The sequence below is a fragment of the Sceloporus occidentalis genome, unplaced genomic scaffold (assembly GCF_023333645.1).
Source record: "Sceloporus occidentalis isolate IW3139 unplaced genomic scaffold, rSceOcc1.0.p SCAF_8, whole genome shotgun sequence".
Taxonomy (NCBI): domain Eukaryota; kingdom Metazoa; phylum Chordata; class Lepidosauria; order Squamata; family Phrynosomatidae; genus Sceloporus; species Sceloporus occidentalis.
In genome coordinates this window covers 48,435,359-48,458,529 of record NW_028316988.1, presented here as the reverse complement: position 1 = coordinate 48,458,529, position 23,171 = coordinate 48,435,359, and the positions used below count along the sequence as shown (strand labels likewise).

The 23,171-nt window shown below is 40.2% G+C and overlaps 1 protein-coding gene across 1 annotated transcript in view; it reads left to right on the top strand.

Annotated features, from left to right (window-relative positions):
- The window catches only part of LOC149308865 (coagulation factor VIII-like), a 38,900-nt gene extending 15,961 nt beyond the window's left edge, over positions 1 to 22,939 (top strand). Inside the window, exons 13-26 of the mRNA XM_089536591.1 lie at positions 645 to 854; positions 2,614 to 5,650; positions 6,606 to 6,762; positions 8,576 to 8,788; positions 10,005 to 10,233; positions 10,768 to 10,950; positions 12,930 to 13,046; positions 13,492 to 13,563; positions 14,124 to 14,209; positions 15,847 to 16,002; positions 16,636 to 16,780; positions 19,207 to 19,355; positions 20,243 to 20,419; positions 21,437 to 22,939. Coding sequence (XP_089392717.1) covers positions 645 to 854; positions 2,614 to 5,650; positions 6,606 to 6,762; positions 8,576 to 8,788; positions 10,005 to 10,233; positions 10,768 to 10,950; positions 12,930 to 13,046; positions 13,492 to 13,563; positions 14,124 to 14,209; positions 15,847 to 16,002; positions 16,636 to 16,780; positions 19,207 to 19,355; positions 20,243 to 20,419; positions 21,437 to 21,592 — 5,087 coding nt within the window. The 3' untranslated portion in view covers positions 21,593 to 22,939. The remainder of the gene's footprint in view (positions 1 to 644; positions 855 to 2,613; positions 5,651 to 6,605; positions 6,763 to 8,575; positions 8,789 to 10,004; positions 10,234 to 10,767; positions 10,951 to 12,929; positions 13,047 to 13,491; positions 13,564 to 14,123; positions 14,210 to 15,846; positions 16,003 to 16,635; positions 16,781 to 19,206; positions 19,356 to 20,242; positions 20,420 to 21,436) is intronic.
- The last annotated feature ends 232 nt before the right edge of the window (positions 22,940 to 23,171 follow it).

Sequence of the window (23,171 nt, the reverse complement as noted above, 5' to 3'; positions counted from 1 at the left end):
GTGAACCTTAAATGTCCTACATTTGGGGCTGAGTTTTGTCCTGCAGTTGTCCTACAGTTTGGTCTCAAATTTGTCCTACATTTTGTCCCTGGTAATAGTGGACAATTATGAGGCCTTCTTTCAGTCACACCATCTTAATATGAAAAATAGGTAGAATTATGCTAAAACCTTCTCAGTGTCTGTCCAGGATGTGAAACTCCCTTGCTAGAAAGAAGCTAGGATGGCTCCCTAACTGCTGTCTTTCCATTGTCTGCAAATATATATATGTATGTTTAATTCCAACAGGCTCTTGAGAACTGAAGATTTTTAAAGAAAGGACTTTCAGAGCTTGCTATGTTGTTTTTTAAACTGTTTTTAAACATTTCTAATTACCTATTCAAATCTGTTTTTATTGATGTTAATAGCTTGTTTAATTTTAACGTTGCTTTTTTGTATGTTTCCTCTGCATTGAACTTGTTCTCATTTGTAAACTTCACTGAGTACTGGTTTTGAGGGGGAAATCTTAGGTAACAATGATATCTTCAAAAATGCAATTATAATGGTTGAAGAAGTCTGTTCTGACACTCACCTCTTCATTTTGGAAATTGAAATTTTGGAGTTGTTTCGCTGTCAATCAATGCTGTCTCTTCCCTCCCTTTTTGCAGGTATCAATGGATACATTTTCAATAACCTAGAGCTACGGCTTTGCCAGAATGAAGTGGTGTATTGGTACGTCCTCAGCGTAGGCGCCCAGACTGATATCTTGTCCATATTTTTCTCTGGGAATACTTTTAAGCACAACACAGTCTTTGAGGAGACCCTCACGCTTTTCCCTCTCTCTGGAGAGACTGTCTTCATGTCCATGGAGAATCCAGGTTAGTTAAATACATTGGTCATGGTATTTTCCATATCTTAGACTACAGCTCCCATTATCCTTAACCAGTGGGAACTGGAGTCCAGCAACATCTGGAGGGCACCTGTGATGATTGCTTGATATGCATCAGAAGTCTTACAGCAGGGATAGGAGCTTAAGTTTTAAAGACTTCTGATATACTTTAATATTTTCCCCACTTCTTTTTTCCTTGAAATGACAGTTATAAGCAAGAGTATAGACTACTCTTTGAAAATACTCTTATATTTGATCTATTCGTTCATATGCAGTACATGGGGATGCTGAAAAGTTATCGGCTGCACCAAGAAGGGAATGACCTAGAGCCATGAAACCTAAATGCTATTCCACATATTCACCTCAAAGTTCAAAACACTTGGCACATCATTTCCCAAGTTTCAAAAATTTTGATGAAATACTGCTCTGCTGCTGCTATAACGTCTGGGTCATTTGAAAATTTCCTTCCTTTCAAACTCTTGTTAAGGTCTGGAAACAGGAAATAGTCAGATGGAGCAAAATCTGCTGAGCAAGGTGGACGATTTATGCACTCAACCCCCAAATTTTTCAAAACATCAATCATCTTGCTATCCTTGTGAGCAGATGCATTACCCTGCCAAAAAAAAACCCTTTCTGCCATCTCTCTCACCATTTTTCCTTCAATGACTCCTTTCATTAGCAGAGCAAGTTAGAGTAGCATTCTGCATTAACTTTTTGGCCCTTCTGAAGATAGCCAGTCACCAAAAATACCTTCCTTATCCCCCCTCAACAAAAAAAAAAAAAAAAAGTGACCATGAGTTTTCCTGCTGACCCTTGAATCTTGAATTTTTTCAGCTATAGAGAACCATTGCAAGAACTATTTGGTCTCCCAATCATAATTATGGAACCATATTTCATTAACAGTGATGAGTCGTTCCAAAAAATTATCACTATGCTGCAAAATCAACTTGGAGGTATCCACTCAGTTTTGTTTCTGGTCAGCATTCAAACATTTTGATACCTACTCAACTGACAGCTTGTGCACAACTGCTGATAAGTTATAAACCCAATGCATTCCTGGGATATCTCTAGTGTCTCAGCAATTGTTTATCTGAGAGTTGCTGACAAGCTCAACAATTTCAGGGGTTGACACTGTTGAAGGCCTCCTAGACCTTGCTGCATCTTTGCTCTCAAAATCTCCATCCTGAAAGTTGGCACACCACTTTTTCACAGTTGAATAATACAAGCACATACCACTCAATATTTGCATCATGTACTCATAGATTTTTGTTGGAAGACCCAGAATTCAGCACTTGAAAATTCCACATTTTTCATTGACATGGTTCTATCAATGAATTGGGGGGGGGGGGTCAGAAATTAGAGCTAGGATCCTGCAAGTTGGCAATTTACAATGCACAAAAACACTCTTCCAAGCTACAGTGACAAAATTACACTCAGATTTTGGGAAGTGGGTCAGGCCAAAAACTTCCAGCACAAATGTATACTTCACCTCTTTCCAAAATGCTGCTGTCTTTCATAAAGGAGGGCTACTTTCTGAAAATTTCTATAGTTTTTATATATCACCATTGGTATACAGGGCCAGAGAGCAAAGGAAAATGACACTTGAACCAGCAGCAAATTTGACAGATTCTTCCCCTCCCTCCCAAGCAGAGGTTGCAAACAAATGCTGTTTTCTAACATTTGTAAACATTTGTTTTCTCTCTCTCTCTCACTGTATATTTTGCTCCTTCTGCATTCATTTGAGACAGGGATATGGACACTGGGATGCTTGAATCCTGACTTTAGACAACGGGGAATGAGTGCCAAGTTGATTGTTTTCAAATGCTCCCAGAAAGTGGAGTCTGAAGGGGAAGATTATGGATATGATGATAGCATACCAGAGGACTACATGATTCAAACAAACGTCTTGCAACCAAGAGGTTTCCATAAGAAAAGAAGCCATTTCCAGCCTTACATAAAGACTCATCATAACAACACCAACTCCACTTCAAAAAATGAAATGTTCAATGCAAATCACAATTCAGCTCTATCTCCTGGACAGTCCCAGCAGTTTCTCAAGTTAAACAGGGGAACCATCTCCACAGACCCACTGTTGCTACCTCAAGGAACTTCATATCTAGATGACATTTCTTCATCTTCACCTCAAGATTCATCCTTTAATGCTTTTCCAGTTGCAGAAGAATCAACCATGCTGTCAGCCACACCAGGGCAAAGCTTCCAGGAATATTTGGGAAACTCATCTCTTGTTCATGAAGAATCACACCATAATGGGAGTACATTGGAGACCACAGGTGATCTGGATCATGAAATGCTGGATTTAGTAATGCCTAGAACAACTGAAGGAGCTGGGATGACCGAAGAGATCTTGGCACATTGGGAGAAAGCAGAGGATACAAAGCGACCTTCACCACATCCACTGGAAAAGATGGAGCTATTTCATGAAAGTCCTACCACCATGAATCAATCAAAGATGGCATTTGGTAGGGATGTCTTTTCAAAAAATCTGACTTTGAAGGCAATCATTGACAACAGTTTATCAAAACTAAATAAAAGAGGTCCAGATTCCATTTTACTTGAAAGAACTTCATTGGAAGACATTGACAAAGGTGGAAGATTGGATACTGCAGCACTGATGGCAGACACAATGTTGAATGTTGAAGGGACATTGCAAGAGGCATCTGTGAATGAAAGCAATTCCTTCAACATGACTAGAATATCTGCAGAATTAGATGACTTGAAAAGTGAGTCAGTCATTCAGGACATGTCATTGGACAGCCAAAGCATTAGTACACCAAGTTCAGTAATCAGCCCTGGAGTTAGAGAGATATTATCACAGAAATATGACACAATTGTTGAAGATCCAAACAGTTATTCATCTTATAATGCAAGTGTCAGAGAGGACAAATCATTTGCAACTGGAGAATTGTTACAATCAGTATTGCACACCTCTAAAACGATAGGAAACGAAAGTATCTCAGCATCTTTAAGTGATGAGTTAAAGGAAACAAATGGCATACATTTGCAGGATGTGAAAGAGAAGGCTATGCAGCTTAGAATGGACAGAACAACTGGAGGTCTAGATCTTTTAGATGAACACAACTCCTATGAACAGGATTCAGATAGATTGACTAGCCACCCAAGCATTATAGAAAAAGATATAAATACTAATGACAACACGGAAAGTATTGATAGAAGACATCCTTCTCATTCACATGAAGGAACAGATAATTTAACACTTCTAAGAGTTTTCCAAGAAGTTAGCCAGAGCAACAATCAGTCTGGAAGACAAAGTGAAGCTTTTACCACATCTAATGCCATACCCAGTAGGAATTCACCCAACATTGTCCCACATTCCTATGGAGCCTTAGATACACTTGTAGAACAAAATGTTACACAACTGAGGCCGGAAGACATCATGTTAAAGGTTCCTGAAAGGAACAAAGAAAAAGAAGATGTTCTTTATCAAAGTCATACATCTTCATCTCAGTCAGATGACTTGAGGCATGAAACAGTTTCTGAAGAGTCTGAAAGAAAGGGAGAGAGCCAAGTACAGTCAAAACCAGAGTTTCAGAGCCATGAAGGATTGACAGATGGAATGAAGGTGACATCCTGTAAGCATGGTCTTCATGGATGTGGTGGTCACTTGGAAAAAAGGTCATTGAAATTACTCCATGTCAGATCAGAAGAAACAGTTGCAGCAGTTACAAAGGAAACAACAAATTCTAATGAAGATAAAGGACAAGATCAGGCTTTACTCAGTGGTAACTTGAAGAATATAAAAAATATGGCCATGGCTTCTATGACAAGGGCACCTATGGTAGATGAGGCAACAGAAGAGAATCAAACAGCCAGCCCTGGCAGGAAAACAGTTTCATCTCTTCCATCAAACTCAGTCAAATACAGCTCAGACTCACATTTCTTGAGCATTCCTGATTCCCAAGCAGAAAGCACAGAGACAACAACTCAAGATGGAAACAAGCAAGACTGGAAAGAAGACCACGTCACTGGGGAACTGGGAGATCCAGAGAATCAGTCTAGGAGGAGAACAACTTTGAAGGATTATGATATAAAAAGCAAATCAGGACTGAGCCCCACTGTATTTGTAGGAGGAGAACACTCCGGTGTCACTTCCATTCCCCAGAAGACCACTGGGCAAACAAATGAGGTTGAATTCACTGAAGCAAAGGAATCTCGAATTATGCAACATGCTGGTTCAGAAACCCTTTTGCAGTTTCAACTGAGAGATTCTAATACAGATGAATCTTTGCTGGGTGCCACAAAAAAGGAGGAACCTGGCATTTCAGCAAAAAGGGCCACATCAGACAATGATGTGCTCCCTCAAGAGGACTTGACCATCACCCAGACTCTCCAAGATGAACGAAGAGATGAGGAGTTTGATGGTGCCAAGCTATTTGATGGTGAAGCAGGTAATGTTCCTTCCCCCAGGACGAAGCTATCTGTCTCTGTGAGGATGCCAGAGGCAGAAGGGGCTAAAATTCAGGAATCCAGGAAAGATGTGAGCACAGGCATGATAAATGTGGAAGGTTCCTTAACACTCTCTGGCTTCAGCAGACCAAAGACAAACGTCTCAAAACATCTGAAAGGTTCATCTGACTATGACTACTATAGCAATACTGAGGATACCTTGGAGGAATTTGATATCTATGGAGAAGATGAGCATGATCCACGGACTTTGACAGGGAGAGTACGACAGTATTACATTGCAGCAGTTGAGGTGATGTGGGACTATGGGAGTCGTACTCCTTCACCGTATCTCCAAGACCAGTAAGTTCTATCCATCCCTTTGGCTGGAATGGAGGTGGGGAGGCTGGGAATTCATTCACTCTTAACACACTGTAAGGTCCTTATCACACCGCTCCATTATGCTGTTATAGCAGTGTTTTGGTCCTGTTTTTGTCTCAGCCTTATTGCATGATGTCATGGTTCTTCCAGTGCTGTTGTGCTATACAGTCATTGGAATGTGATTTTTTTTCATGCTGAAAATAATGTGTTAATGACCCTCTTCTTGCTATGATTTAGTAGCTAATCTGAGTGTGGGTACTGAGTGTGGTCTGGTTCTCCCTCCTTTCGGGATTTCAAAAGAAATCATCAGCAGGAAACCTCAGATTACTTCTGGTACTTGGACAGGGAGAACAAAATGAAGAGAATAGAGAATAGCTGTATTTGAAACACTGTGGGATTCCAGGGCCTGTAGGCAAAAGATGTAACATTTCCAAGATCTAGCATGGCTAATTGACTATGTCCTTCACTGCACTTCAGGGATGCTATTTAGCTTAAGGGCCTAGGGCAGGGAATGTGGCATGCAAAGTTCAATCTGCGATCCGTCATATTACCACCTTAAACAGCTTTTAAAAAGCTGTTAAGATGGATCTCTTCCGGCAGGCTTTTTCTGAATAGATACCTGGCCACCAAAAGAAGACCCAACTAGTTGACCTCTGATTGGCTACAGTTACTATCTGTTATCTGTTATTATTACTACTGTTTTAAGTATGTTTTAATAGTAACTGGTCTAATTGTATTTTAAGGGGGGTGGGATTGGGAGGTTATGTTATGGAATGTGTATTTTAATGCTGTAAGCCATCCTGGTTGCATTGCACAGAGGGGCGGGATAAAAATAAAATGTATTTTTTATTATTATTAATCCACTGCATTACCATCAATACTTACTATACATAATGGTAGGGCTGGCTCATCTGCCTCTCCCCCCCCCTTCTCCCAGGGATTTGAAGAATAAGCAGTCCAAGAAGTACAAGAAAGTTGTTTACAGAGGGTATCTAGACAAAAGTTTTACACAGCCATTAGTTCGTGGAGAATTGTATGAGCACTTGGGCATTTTGGGACCGTACATCCGGGGACAAGTTGGAGATGTCATCATGGTAAGACCATGGGGAAGACCTGGCTGGAGGTGAAATTTTGGATACTTATAGTGGGGTTTTGCCTTTTTAATCTTCTTCTACAAATGCTGTTTGCTTATCTTTCTGATCATCAACTTTGCCAGTTGCAAAATACTCCCTTGGTGTATTTTCATATATATAGCATAACTGATTTCTAAAATCTGTAATGCTAGGGAGGCAAAGAATATTCTAAAATATAAATAGCAAGGAGGATCCTGGAGGGACAAGTATTCCACAGTTTGGGAAATCTATACAGTCTTTTGGGGAAATTGTATAGTTTTTTTGCACATAATTTTTTCTGTACATTTCTGTGCAGAAAATGTTGTTTTCTGTGCAAACCCACATGTGCTGTGTTGGGGTTTTTTTTGTACTGAATAAGTCCCAGTCTGCAAATAGTGCAATTTCCAAGGACTGTCTTGCAGTGAGAAGATTCATACCCCTTTGTAACAGAAATCTAACTTTTGTATTGGCCTAATACAGGAATTGCTTTAATATAGATTTGGGGTTTTAACACACTAGGCAGATAAATCAGTTACATCAGGATAATGGTCTCTTCGGTTGTTAATGACCTCCTTTTCCCACTACTGATCTGCTCCATTTTCCAGTGAGAAACGTCAGTTCCACTTTAATGCTGACTTTTGGTGGCAGTGGGCCTTTTTAAACATAATATTATTTTTAAAATTTCGGTTTAAGGCGGCAGTATGTGTGTGTATGCCTGTCTACCAGTCCAATTCTTTGAATGCACATACATGTCTTTGAAGACTCATTTATTTTCTGACTCAAATAAGTTTTCAAAGTGATGGGCATATCCTATTACAGCTTTTTCCAGCCCATGCCACTGTTGTTATTGGGTGACCGATGAAAGGATTAATTCATGAACAACTAACTAAATAATTGTGAATAACAATCATATAAGGTGAGTACATTGTGAATGTTGAATGACTGATGAATTATAAAGGCAATGAAGTCTTCCACACTTTCATTATAGTGTGATTGAAGCACTAGCAGCAAACCATTCATGGGGTTTCCCTGTTAATAAGAAGTTACAGGAGTATTCCAAGCTATTTACTGGAGAAGTACTGGATGAACATGACATTATGTGAAAATCTTCATACAACTGTGCAATCATAGAATCACAGAACCATAGAATCATAGAATCCTAGTTGGAAGAGACCACAAGGGCAATCCAGTCCAACCCCATTCTGTCATGCAGGAAATCACAATCAAAGCATCCCTGACAGATGGCCATCCAGCCTTTGTTTAAAGACCTCCAAGGAAGGAGACTCCACTACACTCCAAGGGAGTTTGTTCCACTGTCGAACAGCCCTTACTGTCAGGAAGATCCTCTTAATGTTGAGGTGGAATCTCTTTTCCTATAGCTTGCATCCATTGCTCCAGGTCTGTCACGTGTGATAAACTCCCTATTCTCTGGAGCAGCAGAAAACAAGCTTGCTCCCTCCTCAGTGTGACATCCTTTCAAATATTTAAACAGGGTTATCATATCACCTCTTAAACTTCACTTCTCCAGACTAAACATCCCCAGCTCCCTAAGCCGTTCCTCATAGGGCTTCATGGTTTCCAGACCCTTCGCCATTTTGGTGGTCTTCCTCTGGACACACTTTTTTCTCAGCATCCATTTTAAATTGTGGTGCCCAGAACTGGACACAGTATTCCAGACAGCATTCTGTTTCTCTCCTGTTTCTTATCCCCATGTGATAATGTCCTTTGTCTTGCTCGGTCTTTGTTCTCCTCAAGGTTAATTCTCTCCTTGGTGTATGTTCCTTCCCTCACCCAGGTGACATTTAAGAACATGGCTTCTCGCCCTTACTCCTTCCATTCCAACTTGTTGCCTTATGAAGGGAACATGGAGGACAGAGGACAGCCTTGGAGGGAAGAAGTGCAGCCGAACGAGATCCGAGAGTATTCTATCACAGTGTTGCAGCAGATGGCTCCTACAGCCAGTGAGTTTGACTGCAAAGCATGGGCATACTTCTCCAGTGTGGATCTGGTATGTAGAAAAGGCATGTTTTCCTCTATTGCTGTCTGTCAGCACCTTCAAATGGGGCAAAGGTGTAAGGATGTTGCAGTGTTTCTGGCTGTAGTTCTCCATGGTATTTTTTTAAAAAATATCTAAATGACATTTCTGTTGTCCTGGACTATTTTTTGGCAATTCCTGGCAGTAGCTGCAACATTATATTTTCACTGTGGAGTGTTTTTTTTTTTTAATTCCAAAATGTATAAAGGGAGGGAAACTCTATTTCGCTTTTTCTCCTCTCTTTTTATTTTAATTTTTTCTTAGTTATAGTGCATTAGCAAATTTGGCACTATAATTTGAAAATTTAAAAAAGAAAGCAGGAGAAATTTTGCTCTTCAAACCACAGGATCACCTCAGCAAACCATGCCCCTCCTTTAAAAAATCCAGAACTTTGCTCTAGTGTAGATCCAAGAAATAACTACAAGCAGCTCTTTAAAAAAAATGGAACTGGTGGACAAAGAACTGGCAGCAACCAGCAGAATCCATGGAGCTACAATGTGAGAAGTCACCCTTGTTTGGATGAGCCCTGTATCACTGTTTTATGTGGGACATCAAAAACAGCTGTTTTGGCAGCTGTTTTGTTTCAGTGATGAAACAGTGAGAATTCTAATCTATATAGAGGAGATATTAAACTGAAATATCTATTCTGACGGTTCTTTTCAAAAAAAGAAAAGAAACATATCATAAAGACTGGAAAACAAGAAAAGATTAAAACATTTGTAATTTTGTCCATTAGTGGCTGTGTTCACTCATGCAATATTAAATATTTTTGGTTTACCTTCTTACCCAGCATGGCCATTGGCAAAAGACTGTGGGACTGTAGGCCAAAACATGCAAAAGGTCTTTGTGGTTTTTTGCTACTTGGAAGAACGTCAGACACCCTCCAGAAAAATGTGGGGCTTACATGCTTCTTCCTTACCTTTCTTGTCTAATGGAGCAAGAAGCAAGACATGAGCTGAGTTTATATTCCATTTCAAAAAGGTTCAAGTTAGTATTGTGTCCAAATCAGGGATCCTGTTTAAAACCATCATTGGCTAGTCCAACAACCCATGGTTTGAAATTGGCTTGTTAAGAAACTGAATGAGATGTAAACTATCATTTCTGGAGTGCTGTTAATGAAACTTCACGTCAAGAGTGGATATACTTGCTTCCAACTGATCTTTTCTCCCATTACCTGTTTCCAACTTAGGAGAAAGACCTGCACTCTGGTCTTATTGGGCCTCTGATTATCTGTCAGCTTGGAGTCCTGAGCTCTACCCATGTTCGGCAGCTGGCCATCCAGGAATTCTCTTTGCTATTCATGGTCTTTGATGAGATGAAGAGCTGGTATTTTGTTGAGAACCTTGAAAGAACCTGTCCACCCCTATGTTCAATCCGTAGAGACGATCCTGTCTTGAGAACAAACCATTCATTCTATGGTAAGAACCTCCTTTTAACCTCTCCTGCCTGTTCTTCACTTTTTAGACTTCCAGTACAATTGGTACTGAGGCAAGCGAAGGAACCAAATAGGTCTGAATCTTACTGTTAGTCCCAGCTAAAGTAGAAGCATTGCATTAATACAATGTACTTATGGGTTGAAGTATTGAATAGCAATTGAATAGTTGATTCAACAGTTCTACTCTAGTTAGAACCAACAAATATAATTCAGATTGACATGGCTTTGGGAATCAGACCTTGTTTAAATAAGACTAATTCAAATTATTGTTAGATGCTCTATTGTTCTGCGACTTGACTCTGGGTTTTGTAGTGCAAGTTGATTTTAATGAATGCTCATAAATTCTAGTGTTCCGTGGTAAGGAGTAAGTGATTCCATTCTTCATCTGGTCCATCACACAGATCAGTTGTCCTCTATGCTGCTTGTCCAGTTTAGGAGACCTTCCTGCCCACTTCAGGTTTTCATTCTTCCTCTTCTTGTTTCTTTTCCCCTCCTCCTCTCCCTTTCTCTCCTTCAGCTATCAATGGCTATGTGAGAGACACATTGCCAGGGCTCGTCATGGGTCAACATCAGAGGCTCAGATGGTACTTGCTGAACGCAGGTGATGCTGAGGACATCCATTCTGTCCACTTCCACGGACAAGTCTTCACCATCAGAAATGATCAAGAGTACCACATGGGGGTCTACAACCTCTACTCTGGTAAGACAGGAAAGTGATGGATATACCTCTCTTTTTGCTTCCTTATACCTGAATTTTGGATTTAAAGGCATACGCTCAGTAGGAACAGCCTGACCATTGTAGTAACGGGGGAACATAGAAATAAAGCATGCTCAGAAAACTAAATAAAAACAGTCAGACAATTTGTAGAAAATAAAACCAGCAAAGGGTTATTCTGTAACAAATAAAATAGACATCTAATCTCATGATGATTCCACACACACATTACCCAGTAACCCTTCTTTTTCAATGAAGTACAGTAACACTTCTCCCTGAACTCTCTCAGCTCCCCAAAACCCAATTCAGATCTTCCTCATTCCCCTCCTCCTAGTTAGTTCACACACCCTGTTTTTGACTTCCTAACTCTGTTTCATCTCCCCCCCCCCAACCAGGAACCTCTTGGTTATATTTCCCACAGAGCCACTTTCACAGTTTTCTGAAGGCTATGCTAGGCTGGCTCCAGCCAGAGGTTTGCCCAGATCCTCATTTCACATCCCCATATTGCAGATGGAAGACTGACAAGAGTAGATTCAGATCAAAGGCTTCCTAGGACCTTATTACACTTGACAAATCCCTTGCAGAAATGGGATTCTAAAAGTAGAAAACCCCCACAAATACAGGATATTTTTCAGATGCATTTGTGCCAAAGAGCAATAATGCAACAATAAAGTGAGTGGAAACTTGACAAAAATGGCACCTTTTTACTTTTGGGAACTTCCCGAAAGTAAAAAGGTGTCGTTTTTGTCGACTTTCCATTTGCTTTATTTTCACATTATTGTTCTTTGGAAGAAACGTCATCTGAAAAATATTTTTCTTTTAAATCCCGTTTCTGCCTGGGATTCATCTAGTGTGATAAGGTCCCTAGTGAGTCAACGGGAAATTTAACTATCATGCCTACAATGGATTTGTCCCTGGAGTCTCTTGTGAATAGTTAGTCTTTGAGAGAAAAAGAATGGCTCTTGGTATGATAGCCATACTACCCTGTGCACATCCAGTCTCATCTGATTTAGAGAAGATCTGAGGGTTGTTTTTTTAAAAAACAACAACACTCATAGGCTGGCATCCTGCTAGTCCCTTTTTTGGATGCATTGCAGGGGGCTATTCTCTTTCCTTTATGCTCTGTCCCAAGCCCCATGGCAGTTGTCAAGCTCGAGGGGCGGTGTTGCTACTGCATCTTACTAATGGGAAGAGGATGGAGTAGGCAATACAGAACATGCTGCTTTTGGCTTCTGGGGTAAGAACTACATCTGTGAATGTTCCCCAATTTCTCCACCTCCAAGTTGAGTCCATGGTTTGAATTGCCTTTCCTCTTCCCCACTAATAAACAAGAACAACAGCCCATCCCAGAACATGGCAACTGCAAAGGGGAGGACATGGAAGTGCACAGGTAGAGCTGTGCTCCAACTTAGGGTCTCAGCCATATTGTGTTAACTTAAGAAAATAAGCAAACAAGTATAGGCAACCTGATGGCATACAGATGTCTTAGACTACAACTCCAATCAGCCCCAACCAGTCTAGACGATGGTGGGGGACAGTGGCAGCTGTAGCCCCCATGTCCAGAGTACATCACATCCCCACTCCCAGAGCTTAACACTACTGATAATTTATTTACTTTATTTATTTACTTTATTTAAATGCCACCTTTCTCCCAGATCAGGACCCAAGGCGGCTTCCATAACAACACATTAAAGACATCTGCAAGAAGTTTACTTGTTGCCTCTTCACCACCTTTCCTTTTCTGCTCAGAATCGCTCCCTGCCAAAACTGATTTCTGTAGACCAGAATCAGGATTCTGCATACAATGTCATTTTGTTCTGCAGAGGTGCCCTTTTTTTAGAAATAAAGTTTCTTCCCCTAGTCTCTGGTAATTTCAAAACCCTCACTACACTACTCATCCCTTTATGTCCTGCAGATAGAGAAAAAGGTGACTGATGAATTCTGTCTTCTCTTTCTTGCTGCAGGAGTCTTTGAGACAGTGGAAATGCAGCCATCCCATCCTGGGATTTGGCGGGTAGAGTGTGCAGTTGGTGAGCATGAGCAGGCTGGAATGAGTGCCCTGTTCTTAGTGTATGACCAACGTGAGTAACTGAACATGACACTACTCTTTAGAGCATACACATGGTTTAATGTGCATTTTTCCCCTGAAATGTATCCAATAAAAAACTCTCAAATGTGCAAAAGCAAAATGCTCCCTTTGCTTTGTAATCTGCCTTGATTCCACAAGGAAAAGGTGGAATATAAATAAAGCATATTATTATTATTATTATTATTATTATTATTATTATTATCTCTTGGGAGATGCAGAATCAATAATTTTTATGAAACCACCAAAATTATTTTCCATCTCTAATCCTGAGTCACATCAGGAATTCCAAACACTGAGGCTGAATTTCACGTCCATCACATATAATGCATGTTCCATTGGAATTCCAAGGGTAGACCTGTATCCAGAATATATTTTTAAAGCATTCGTATCTCAGGGTTTTTTTAATGCTAATATTTTTTTGAAACATTTGGTTTTAGGGTGTCAAACACCTCTGGGCCTAGCTTCTGGATACATTGCTGATTCTCAGATTACAGCTTCAGGACATCATGGTAAGAATGGCAATATTCATTTATAGCATCCTTGTTTCTGCTACAAGTTCCATCTGTCTATCTATTAATATCTACATCTTGGATGATAAAGCTTTTCTAGACCCATTTCAAACTGGCTTTAGAGCAGGATATGGAGCTGAGAGTGTTATCTTCACCTGAGCATTGACAAGGAGTGTGTCTCCCTCCTGGTGCTCTCAGTGCCATTAAATACCATTGATTGTTGAAATGTAATCTGGGTTTGGAGGTGTGCCAATCAGTCAGGATGGGGTTACGCTTCCCCTGAAAGACTGTGTTTGCATCTGGAGGGTGTGTGTGTGTTCATAGTTGATGTGGCCAGTTTATAACCTTAAAATCTATCTTGTGGTGAGTGTCTTTTTACTTAGGTTAGCTGGTCCTTGAATGGTAGCCCACAACCAGGACTCACACTCAGAGCCTTACAAGCTTCATCATAGAAACTCCCAGAGTTGCACTCTGCTAGCGTAGCCTTTGAGAGTCCACTTTGGGGACTGCCATTACAAAATCCCTCTTTACTAAAGTCCGCTTTTCTCCATTTTGCAAAGGTGAATGGCTCCCCAGTTTGTCCAGGCTGCACAAATCTGGGTCCATCAATGCTTGGAGTACAGCCGAAAAAAAATCCTGGATCCAGGTAGGTTCTCCAGTAATTAAACCAAGGAATTCAATCAAGTAAGTAAAGGTAGCCTCAAAGGGATTCAGTATCCATCCTGTTCAGGGAAGCGTTCTCAGGCATTGCATAACTGTCACTTGCTATTTGATGTTCTTTTGTTGCCTGTTTTATTGAATCATTTCCTGTATTGCCATGTACTTTATATGTATTATGCTACTAGAGAGGTCCCTTCCCCACCACCACTCCCTTCTCCTTTTGTGTCGTGTCTTGTTAGATTGTAAGCCTGAGGGCAGGGAACCGTCCAATTAAAAAGATTGTATGTACAGCGCTGTGTAAATTTACAGCGCTTTATAAATAAAGGTTAATAATAATAATAATAATAATAATAATAATAATAACGTTACTTCTCTTCTATGAGCGATGAAAATAGTAGACCCAATTCTTTCTGGAGAAGTAGTAGCCCAGGATCTATGTTACATACCTTTGCATATACTTGGCTACGCAACAGAGGTTGGAAGAAACCCTGTTAGTGAATTGTGAAGATGTGTAACAGGACAGCGGCAGGGTCTATAATGTGTGTTGGCACTCCCTAGCTGTATCCCAATACATATAGCTCCCAGTATGCTTCAATCATTTTGCCAGTTCCCCTATGTAGTAATGTAACAGCAGGCCTTTACTGGATGTGGCCCTTATGGAATTTTTCAGTTCTAGTTCAGACAGATGAAAGTCTGCTTATGAAGACATAAGTCTCCAATAGGACTCTCTCATTATCCTCCTCCTCCTCCTCCTCATCATCATCATCAGATAATTTAATACTGCTACTACTACTACTAATAATAATAATAATAATAATACTCTCACACAGTGCTGCTATGTTGATGGAACTATGGCTAGTTAAAATGGAAGGTGCAAACAAAAGCAAAATGGCACAAGGGAGCAGGACTAAAGTTGTGTTCAATAAACTACAGTTTAGGACCTCAGGTTATGTGGGGCCCATTAATACAAGCTCTTTTTAAAAAGGGTTTAATGCATATTTTTAGTAATGCTGTATAGGTCACTATAACCTTGATCAAACTTAGTGTCTCACCGTGCCTTAATCTGACCTTGGACCAGCACAAAGTCATTATGAGCAGTCATACATTTAAAGTCACTCTGGGCTGACCAAAATGCAAGAAGACACACAAGGAGTCTTCTCATTCTGTCTTGAAGATTTTGTGTCCACCCAGATCAGCTTATTATTGGTAAAGAGTTGTGTGATTTAAAACACTTTTTTCCTCTGCTGCCAAAGCACCAATTCCCACACTGTATTGCAAACAATCTGCTTGTTCTTCAGGCTAGGAAAGCAAATAAAATAAAATAAAATGATAAGGCATGCCACTGTAGACAAATCCAGAGGGACTTTGAAACCTGATATTTTCACAAAATATGAGGAAATAATATTATTTTGCTCTGGCCACGCTTGCTGGTGATTCTGGGGGTTGTGGTTGAAAAAGAAACCTTTCCAAGAATTGCTTCTATAGTTCTTCCTAGAAGCACAAAGGGTTACCTTTTGCTGAGATAGACTGCTGGTCTACCTAGGTCAGTACCGTCCTCTTTGACGATGTGTATCTCTAGCATGATCATCTTCCATTAAAAAATAATTTTTTGTTGTTGTCCAGGTGGATCTGCTACATCCAAAGATTATCCATGGAATAAAGACACAAGGAGCTCGTCAAAAGTTGTCTAACCTCTACATCTCTCAGTTTGTCATCTTCTACAGCCTGGATGGTGAGAGGTGGAAGAGTTATAAAGGCAATGCCACCAGCTCTGAGATGGTGAGTACTTATGTTTTTGATAACACTCCTCTAATCAGAAAGGAGAAAACAGAAGGAGAAAAAGTCCACCAGTGAAAGAAAAATGTCACAATTCAAGAAATGTAGGTCAAAGAATCACAGAGTTGGAAGGGGCTTTATAGGCCATATAGTCCAACCACTTGCTCAGTGCAGACTCTCCAATTAGAATCTCCCTGGTTTTGTTTATTTAATGGTTTTGTCAATTTATTATATCAATCTTTAATTAATTTTAAGCAGTTTTAATGCTATAGTTTGGGTAATTGTTTTTTTTAAATAACATATATGTATACGTATATGCTGATGCTTTTGTGTGTTTTTAATCTGTACTGATTTTAATAATTTGCACACTGCTGATTGTGTCCCGTTATTGGGAAAGCAACTGGCAATAAATAACTAAAACAGCAAAAACAACTGATGAGATTTTAGAGGTAACTTGCAAAGTTTTAGCACCCAGAAGTGAAGATAAAGGAAGGCATGCAGAAGGGCAAAGCAGAGGTCAGGAAATCAGGACTAAACTACAGAATGAAAATTCCCTGCGAGTTTTACTTAGCTTGTGATCACAACTTCCATTTGTACCATCATATGAAGCAACTGCTTCTTTCTTCTTGCCTGCAGATATTCTTTGGAAATGTGGGTTCAACTGGTGTGAAAGACAATTTCCTTGACCCTCCTATTGTGGCCCGCTATATCCGCCTCCACCCAACGCACTACAACATCCGCAACACGTTACGTATGGAACTCATTGGCTGTGACCTGAACAGTACGTCAATGAGAGCTTTCATCTTTTGAAGTCACAAAACCATAGAATTAGAGCCTTGGGAGGAACCTTCAAAATCCACCACTATCCATATGCATGATCTGTAATGCAGGTGGCAGATGTCCCCTAAACTACACAGGTCCCAAAATAATTTATGACAGGGGTGGGGGATAGGGTTACACAATTATAGTGCTACAATTCCATTTTAACTGCCATGATTCCATCCATTGGAATGCTGGGGCTTGTAGTTTGGTGAGACAGTAGAATGCCTCTCCCTACACTTCAAATCCCAGGATGCCATGGGTTGTTGGCATTGCAGTCAAAGTGGAAAGTAGCACTAGAATTGTTTAGTGTGAATAGGATCCTAGTCTAAGGAGTTTATCACACTGCCCTTTCCCCCGAACCGGAGGTGAAACTTTTTAAAAACGAATGTTATGACAGGCAGGAGGCATCCCATATCTAATCCAGATTTCTCCTATACTTTGCAAAGAACAGGATTTTTAAAAACAAAATATAACATTAACAAAACATATTCGTGTTCTTTTAACTGCTTACCTGAACAATTATGTTTGGATTTGAGAAATACAGGCTCACAAATTCACTTCATTAATGCAGAGAATGGAAGCTAGCATGCCTTTCATGTACACCACCCACAGAATAGCATTGATCAGGTCATCCCTGTCTCCATAAACCACTTTTAATATATTCATACGCTGTAACTAAAAAGGTTTATGGTAGCATTAATGATGAAATGTTTACCTGGGCAATTTTACAAAAATCTGATTTAAATTCCTAAAAGTCTTATTTTACATTTTTTTTTAAAGAGCTGAATTTAAAGATCATTTATTTTAACCAGCCTTACATGTATGTAAGGTTGTGTGAGATACAATTGAAAAGTGCAAATTCACAACGCTGTGTGGGAGCAAAACCTTTATGTGTCATATAGGTAAGACTGTGTGGGATGGAAGAAAGCACTGCAGTTACTTGGCACATTTTGCTGCCTGCCTGATAATCAAAAATGGAGTTTTCACTGCTTGTTGCTATATCTTGGATGAGTTTTTTTTTTACCAGATTCTGGAGCCATTTACTTGGATTCCTTGCACGCCTGTTTCAGCAATCTGCTGCCCTAGAAACTAGTTCCGCCATGCTTCCAAAACCTTGTCTACCTCTGCCTTTGTGTGTCTTAGAAGGATTCATACTCATATCACAAGGGTCTCAGGTTTTGGCCTTGAATTGTCAGGAAATGGAAAGTTGCTGAATGGAGGAGATTGTTTGGCCTTCCAGATGTTTTAGATTACAACTCCCACAATGGTATGCCAGCTGGGACGTCTGTGAGTTGTACATTTGGAGATTTAGATGGCCACAGCTTTCCTATTCTCTGATTTATAAGTCAATACAGGTACCTTGAATTGGTCCTCAAAAGGGATGAGCAGCCAGTAGTGCATATCTAGCCCAGCATTCTGTTCTCACAATGTCCAGCCAAATATCCATAGAAAGCTTATGTGCTTGGTCTATGAATAATAACCTCTTGCTTTTGTTTCCGCTAACTGGCATATTCTGTCTGTTACTGAAGATAATATTTGCCCATTGGGAGAGAAAGGTTGAGTCCTTCTGCATAAAACAATAAAAACAATACAATACCTGCACTCAGATGTATATCATAAAAAAGACTACATAAAAGGAAAAAGGAATGGGGAAGGAATAGAATTAAAAACAGGAAAAGATAATTGTTGCTTCTATGTGCCTTGCAGTCATTTCTGACTTTTGACAACCCTAATAGACACCTATAATGGAATTTTTTGGCAAGATTTATTCAGATGACAGTGTGACTTGCCAAAGGATGAGATACAGGGACTTGCCCAGTGGGCTTTCATAGCTGAATGGAGGATTCAACCCTGATCTCCAGCATCTTTTGTCTTTTCTAATGAATCTTGCTTCTTGTGATGTAGTGAAAATATGACAATCTCAATTTAGTCATCCTGGTTTATGGTAGAGTTCAGGCTTAATCTGTTCTAGTACCTATTTGTTTGTCTTGTTGGCTGCCCACAGTATTCTCAGCACTCTTCTCCAGCACCACATCTTGGATGAGCTGATTTTCTTTCTATCAGCTTTCTTCGCTATCCAGCTCTCACATCCATACATGGTGATGGGGAAAACAATGGCTTGGATTATCCTCACTTTAGTGTTCAGAGTTATATCTTTGCACTTTAGTAAGGTACTAATTCATAATTTCATATTATTTATATGACTGTGTAACTGTCTTAGCACTTGGAAAATTGTCCAGGAGTTGTTGACATCATTAAATGTGTTGCCTTGCAGATCTGCCTAGGGATCAAAGGGTCACTTTAGAAATTGAGGACCTCTCTCAATAGGAACAGAGCTGGTAAAGAGTGTAAGATCATATCTCCTGTCTCTCTTTTCTCTCTTAGGTTGCTCCACACCACTGGGAATGGAAAGCAAAGCCATCTTCGATGAACATATCTCCGCCTCTTCCTACATTGACAATGTGTTCTCCACTTGGTCTCCCTTTCAAGCCAGGCTTAACTTGAATGGTAGAACCAATGCTTGGAGACCAAAGGTAAATTATGGTAGGAAGCAAGATAGAAGCCTGAATCAGGGCTAGGCAACCTGGTGCCTTCCATATATTTTAGGCTATAACTTCTATAAATACCAGCTTTCAGAGAGAGTTTGCCATGGCCTTCCTCTTACCACTTTACCACATGAGACCTATTCTCACAACAGTTATATTAGTAAAAAAGAATGGGAACATACCACTTCAAGAAGCCATCACCACATCTCTTCTCAGTTGTGTGACTGGGAAAAACAATAGGGAATTAGACTGATTGGGAATAGTGAGACGGAGGAAGGGACACTGACAACACCTGACCACCAATTGTGTTACTGGCCCAGCAGTGATGTTTCACACCTGGGAGTTTGCGCAGTTGCAAGGCCATGGACAGGTTTTCCCTGTCAATAAAAAGGGATGGGGTGGGGACAAAGCAGCTATATATACTGCTTTATATCTCACTTTTTGGGAGCCAGCATGGTACTGATTTGAGCATTGGACTATGACTCTGGAGACTAGGGTTCAAATCCCCACTCAGCCATGGAAACCCACTTGGTAACCTTAGGCAAGTCACTCTCTCTCAGCCTCAGCTTTCTGATATTATTGGGCTCAGGTTGGTAGTTAAGACCATAACAAAAATCCTAGTGGAGCCAACTGTCTATCCCAACATTATGTTCCCCAAGAGATTAGCACCAAGAGAACATGAGGACAACAGCACCCTTCTGATTATGTTTCTCAGAAATTGATATAAAGTACAGAAATAAAATCCCTGCTATGACTGGGGTGGTGATGATTTTATTTTCTCTTTGAGGCCCATGTTATCTAATTGCCAAAAGAAAGGGATAATTTCATGGAATCCAAGGCTGCTTATGTTGAAGGCATCTCTTTCTGTTCCACAGGTGGATAGCACAGCAGAGTGGCTTCAGGTGAACTTTCTGAAGACCATGCGAGTGACAGGGGTGGTGACCCAAGGGGCAAAGTCTGTCTTCACCAAAATGTTTGTGAAGGAATTTTCTCTCTCAGGAAGCCAGGATGGCACACGTTGGAATCCTGTTTTGCAAGACGGAAGAGAGAAGGTAATACCATTTATCAGACTGCAAGAAAATGCAGTGTCAGTGTTGAACGGGGCCTACTTTTTGAGATACGAAGTGGAAGTCCATAAAAGTAATGTTTGCAAACTTTATCTCAGGATTTCCTTTACGGTGTGAGCCAATGATGAGTTCTTTGTGTTGTTCAAGGTGCAAATATTGTGGTGGGGGACTGACGGATGAAAATCTTATTTTAGCCTGTAGAGAGAGGCCAAAATAAAGCTGCTTTGGGTCACTTTGGAAGTATGCTGTTTAAATGCTGCATGCGTCCTAAGAGTCCAGAAGTTGCGCCAAAGCCACGGTCCAGTCCTAAGGACTAGAGCGCAGCTTTGGCGCAGCTTCTGGCCTCTTAAGATGTGTGTGTCATTTAAACAGCATACCTCAAAAGTGACCTGAAGCAGCTTAATTTTGGCCTCTCTGCAAGGGCCCATTTGTTTTCTTATGTCGTGGTATAAATAAATAAATAGTGGACTGAGGTTTCTTAAAAAGTACAAGAATGTTTTGATTAAAGAAATATATATAAACCCACACAACACAATACAGTCATCATATGCCACCTTATCAGAATCAGAGTGGAGCAGAGCAGAACTTTGTCATGGCTTCTGGCTTCTTAGGATGCATGCATCATTTAATCAGAACACTTCCATAGTGGCCTGAAGCAGCTTTATTTTGGCCTGTCTGTTCAGGCCCTAAGTTATATTATGGTTATAACTGAGTGGTGGCTAACACAACTCCTCTGTAATAACTAGCTGCCTTACTGGGCTCAGTGTGTTTTGTACCAAAGGCTAGCAACTTGTAGCATTCCGCTGGTATTTTTAAAGGTAACTGACTTTGAATAATGAGAATGCAACAGGTGATATGTAAGAACTGCAACTGATTCTTGAGAGTTTGGAACAGTAATTGTAATGTCAAAAACTTTTTTCAAGTAACTTTCCAAGCTCTCTAGTCTCTACCCCCAAGAAGACTGGCGAAATAACAGTTGTTATTCCTCTCTCTGCTTTTCAGATTTTCCAGGGAAATCAAGACCATCTCAACCCAGTGATAAATTTCCTGGACTCTCCCATTTTTGTTCAGTATTTGAGGATACACCCAGTCCTCTGGAATAAGCACATTGCACTGCGGATGGAAATTTTAGGTTGTGACACTCAGCAAATGGCCTAGTAATGATAAACCTGTCTTTGATCTCCCTGGGGAACTTTCAGCCACCTGGAACACAGTGAAGCAGGATCTAGCGTCAGAACATGCTCAAAATAAATGAACCACATTGCCTGTATATTTTTTGATAGCAGCAGTTTTGTATTGTATGAAGAATATTAAAGTAACTGGAAAACTATTTCTGGCTGAGAAGTGGGGTAGCTGTGTTAGGAGGAAAGCTACTTTTGATTCTAATGGAGGTGTCTCTCCGGAGACGAACAGCAGTTTTCAGGAGGGAATTTTTCTTCCAGACCATGATGAGAGAAAAAGCTTTCAGGTCCTGTACCATGACATCTTCCCATTGTAGTTTTCATCTTGATAAAACCCATCTGAAGCCACTTTTTGATGTTTAGGAAAGTGTAACTTTGAATTCCAGACACTCATTATATGTTTGGATTACAGATCGAAGCATATTTACTTGGAAGTAAGTCCCACTGAATTAAATGAGATCTATTTTAGAGCAGGCAGGTATAGAAGGTGTAGTGTAAGGTAGGAAATGTTTCTTTAAAACAATGCAGAAGGGTTTTTTTTCAAAAAAGAAAAAAACATAAATCCATACAATCTAATCTGCGAGTCATAACAGAAATAAACAAGGCTAACAGAATCTGCAATGTGCGACAATCCCTGCTGGATAATGCCAATTGTGGATCTAGTTAGTCTAACATCCTTTTTTTCTCATAAAGGAAGACCAACTGTTTCTCTCTGTGAAGCCGGCAAGCAAGCATGAAAGGAAGGGGCCAACATGACATTTTTCCAGATCTGTTGGACTACAACCTCCATCGGCCCCACTCTGCTTGTCTAATTGTCAGAATTGATGGATGTTGTAGTCCAAAACATTTGGAATGGCCCAAACTGGCAAAGCTTATGGCTGGAATCCTGTTGGTTACATCCAGCAGGATTAGACTCATTCAATCCATCTTTTTTTTAACTGAGAGTCAATACACAACTAAATCCAGTTGATTCAGTGGGTCTATTCTACTCAGGATTTCACCTCTGTCTCCTGAATAAAAGCTGTTAACAGACCTGTTTCCCTACATGGTTTTGTTTTATCCTCTGTTTAATATCTTGATAGCTGATAAACCTTTCAGATCCTCTGTACTCACGGCAGCTATAAAGAGTTGGTTCCACCAGATGAGCTATCGTTTTTCCAAATATTCTTCTATCAGCAAAAGTCAAATGGTGTCAGACCTTTCGATGTTACAAAACTGTTCACGTCCAGCATACTTAAATGTCTTTGCTATTTATGCTAAACCTCTGGGTTGTCAGAGGACAGTGCCACGTAATTAAAGAGCCTTTGTCTCATTAAGAGCTGTACTTTCATCTCTTTTTTCCTTCCCATGACTGATTCCTGAACTTTCCAGCAGTAGAATAAATTAATGCTGACTCTGCTGTGAGCAAAGTCAGCATTAATAGCAGATAATAATTAATTAGTGAGTGAGACTTCATCCTGCCTTGTACTGTGGTTATTTCCTATAAGCTCCTGGGATCCCAGAAAAACACTCTCCCAGTGTCCTAATCCAGCATTCAAACCACTACACCCAATGGC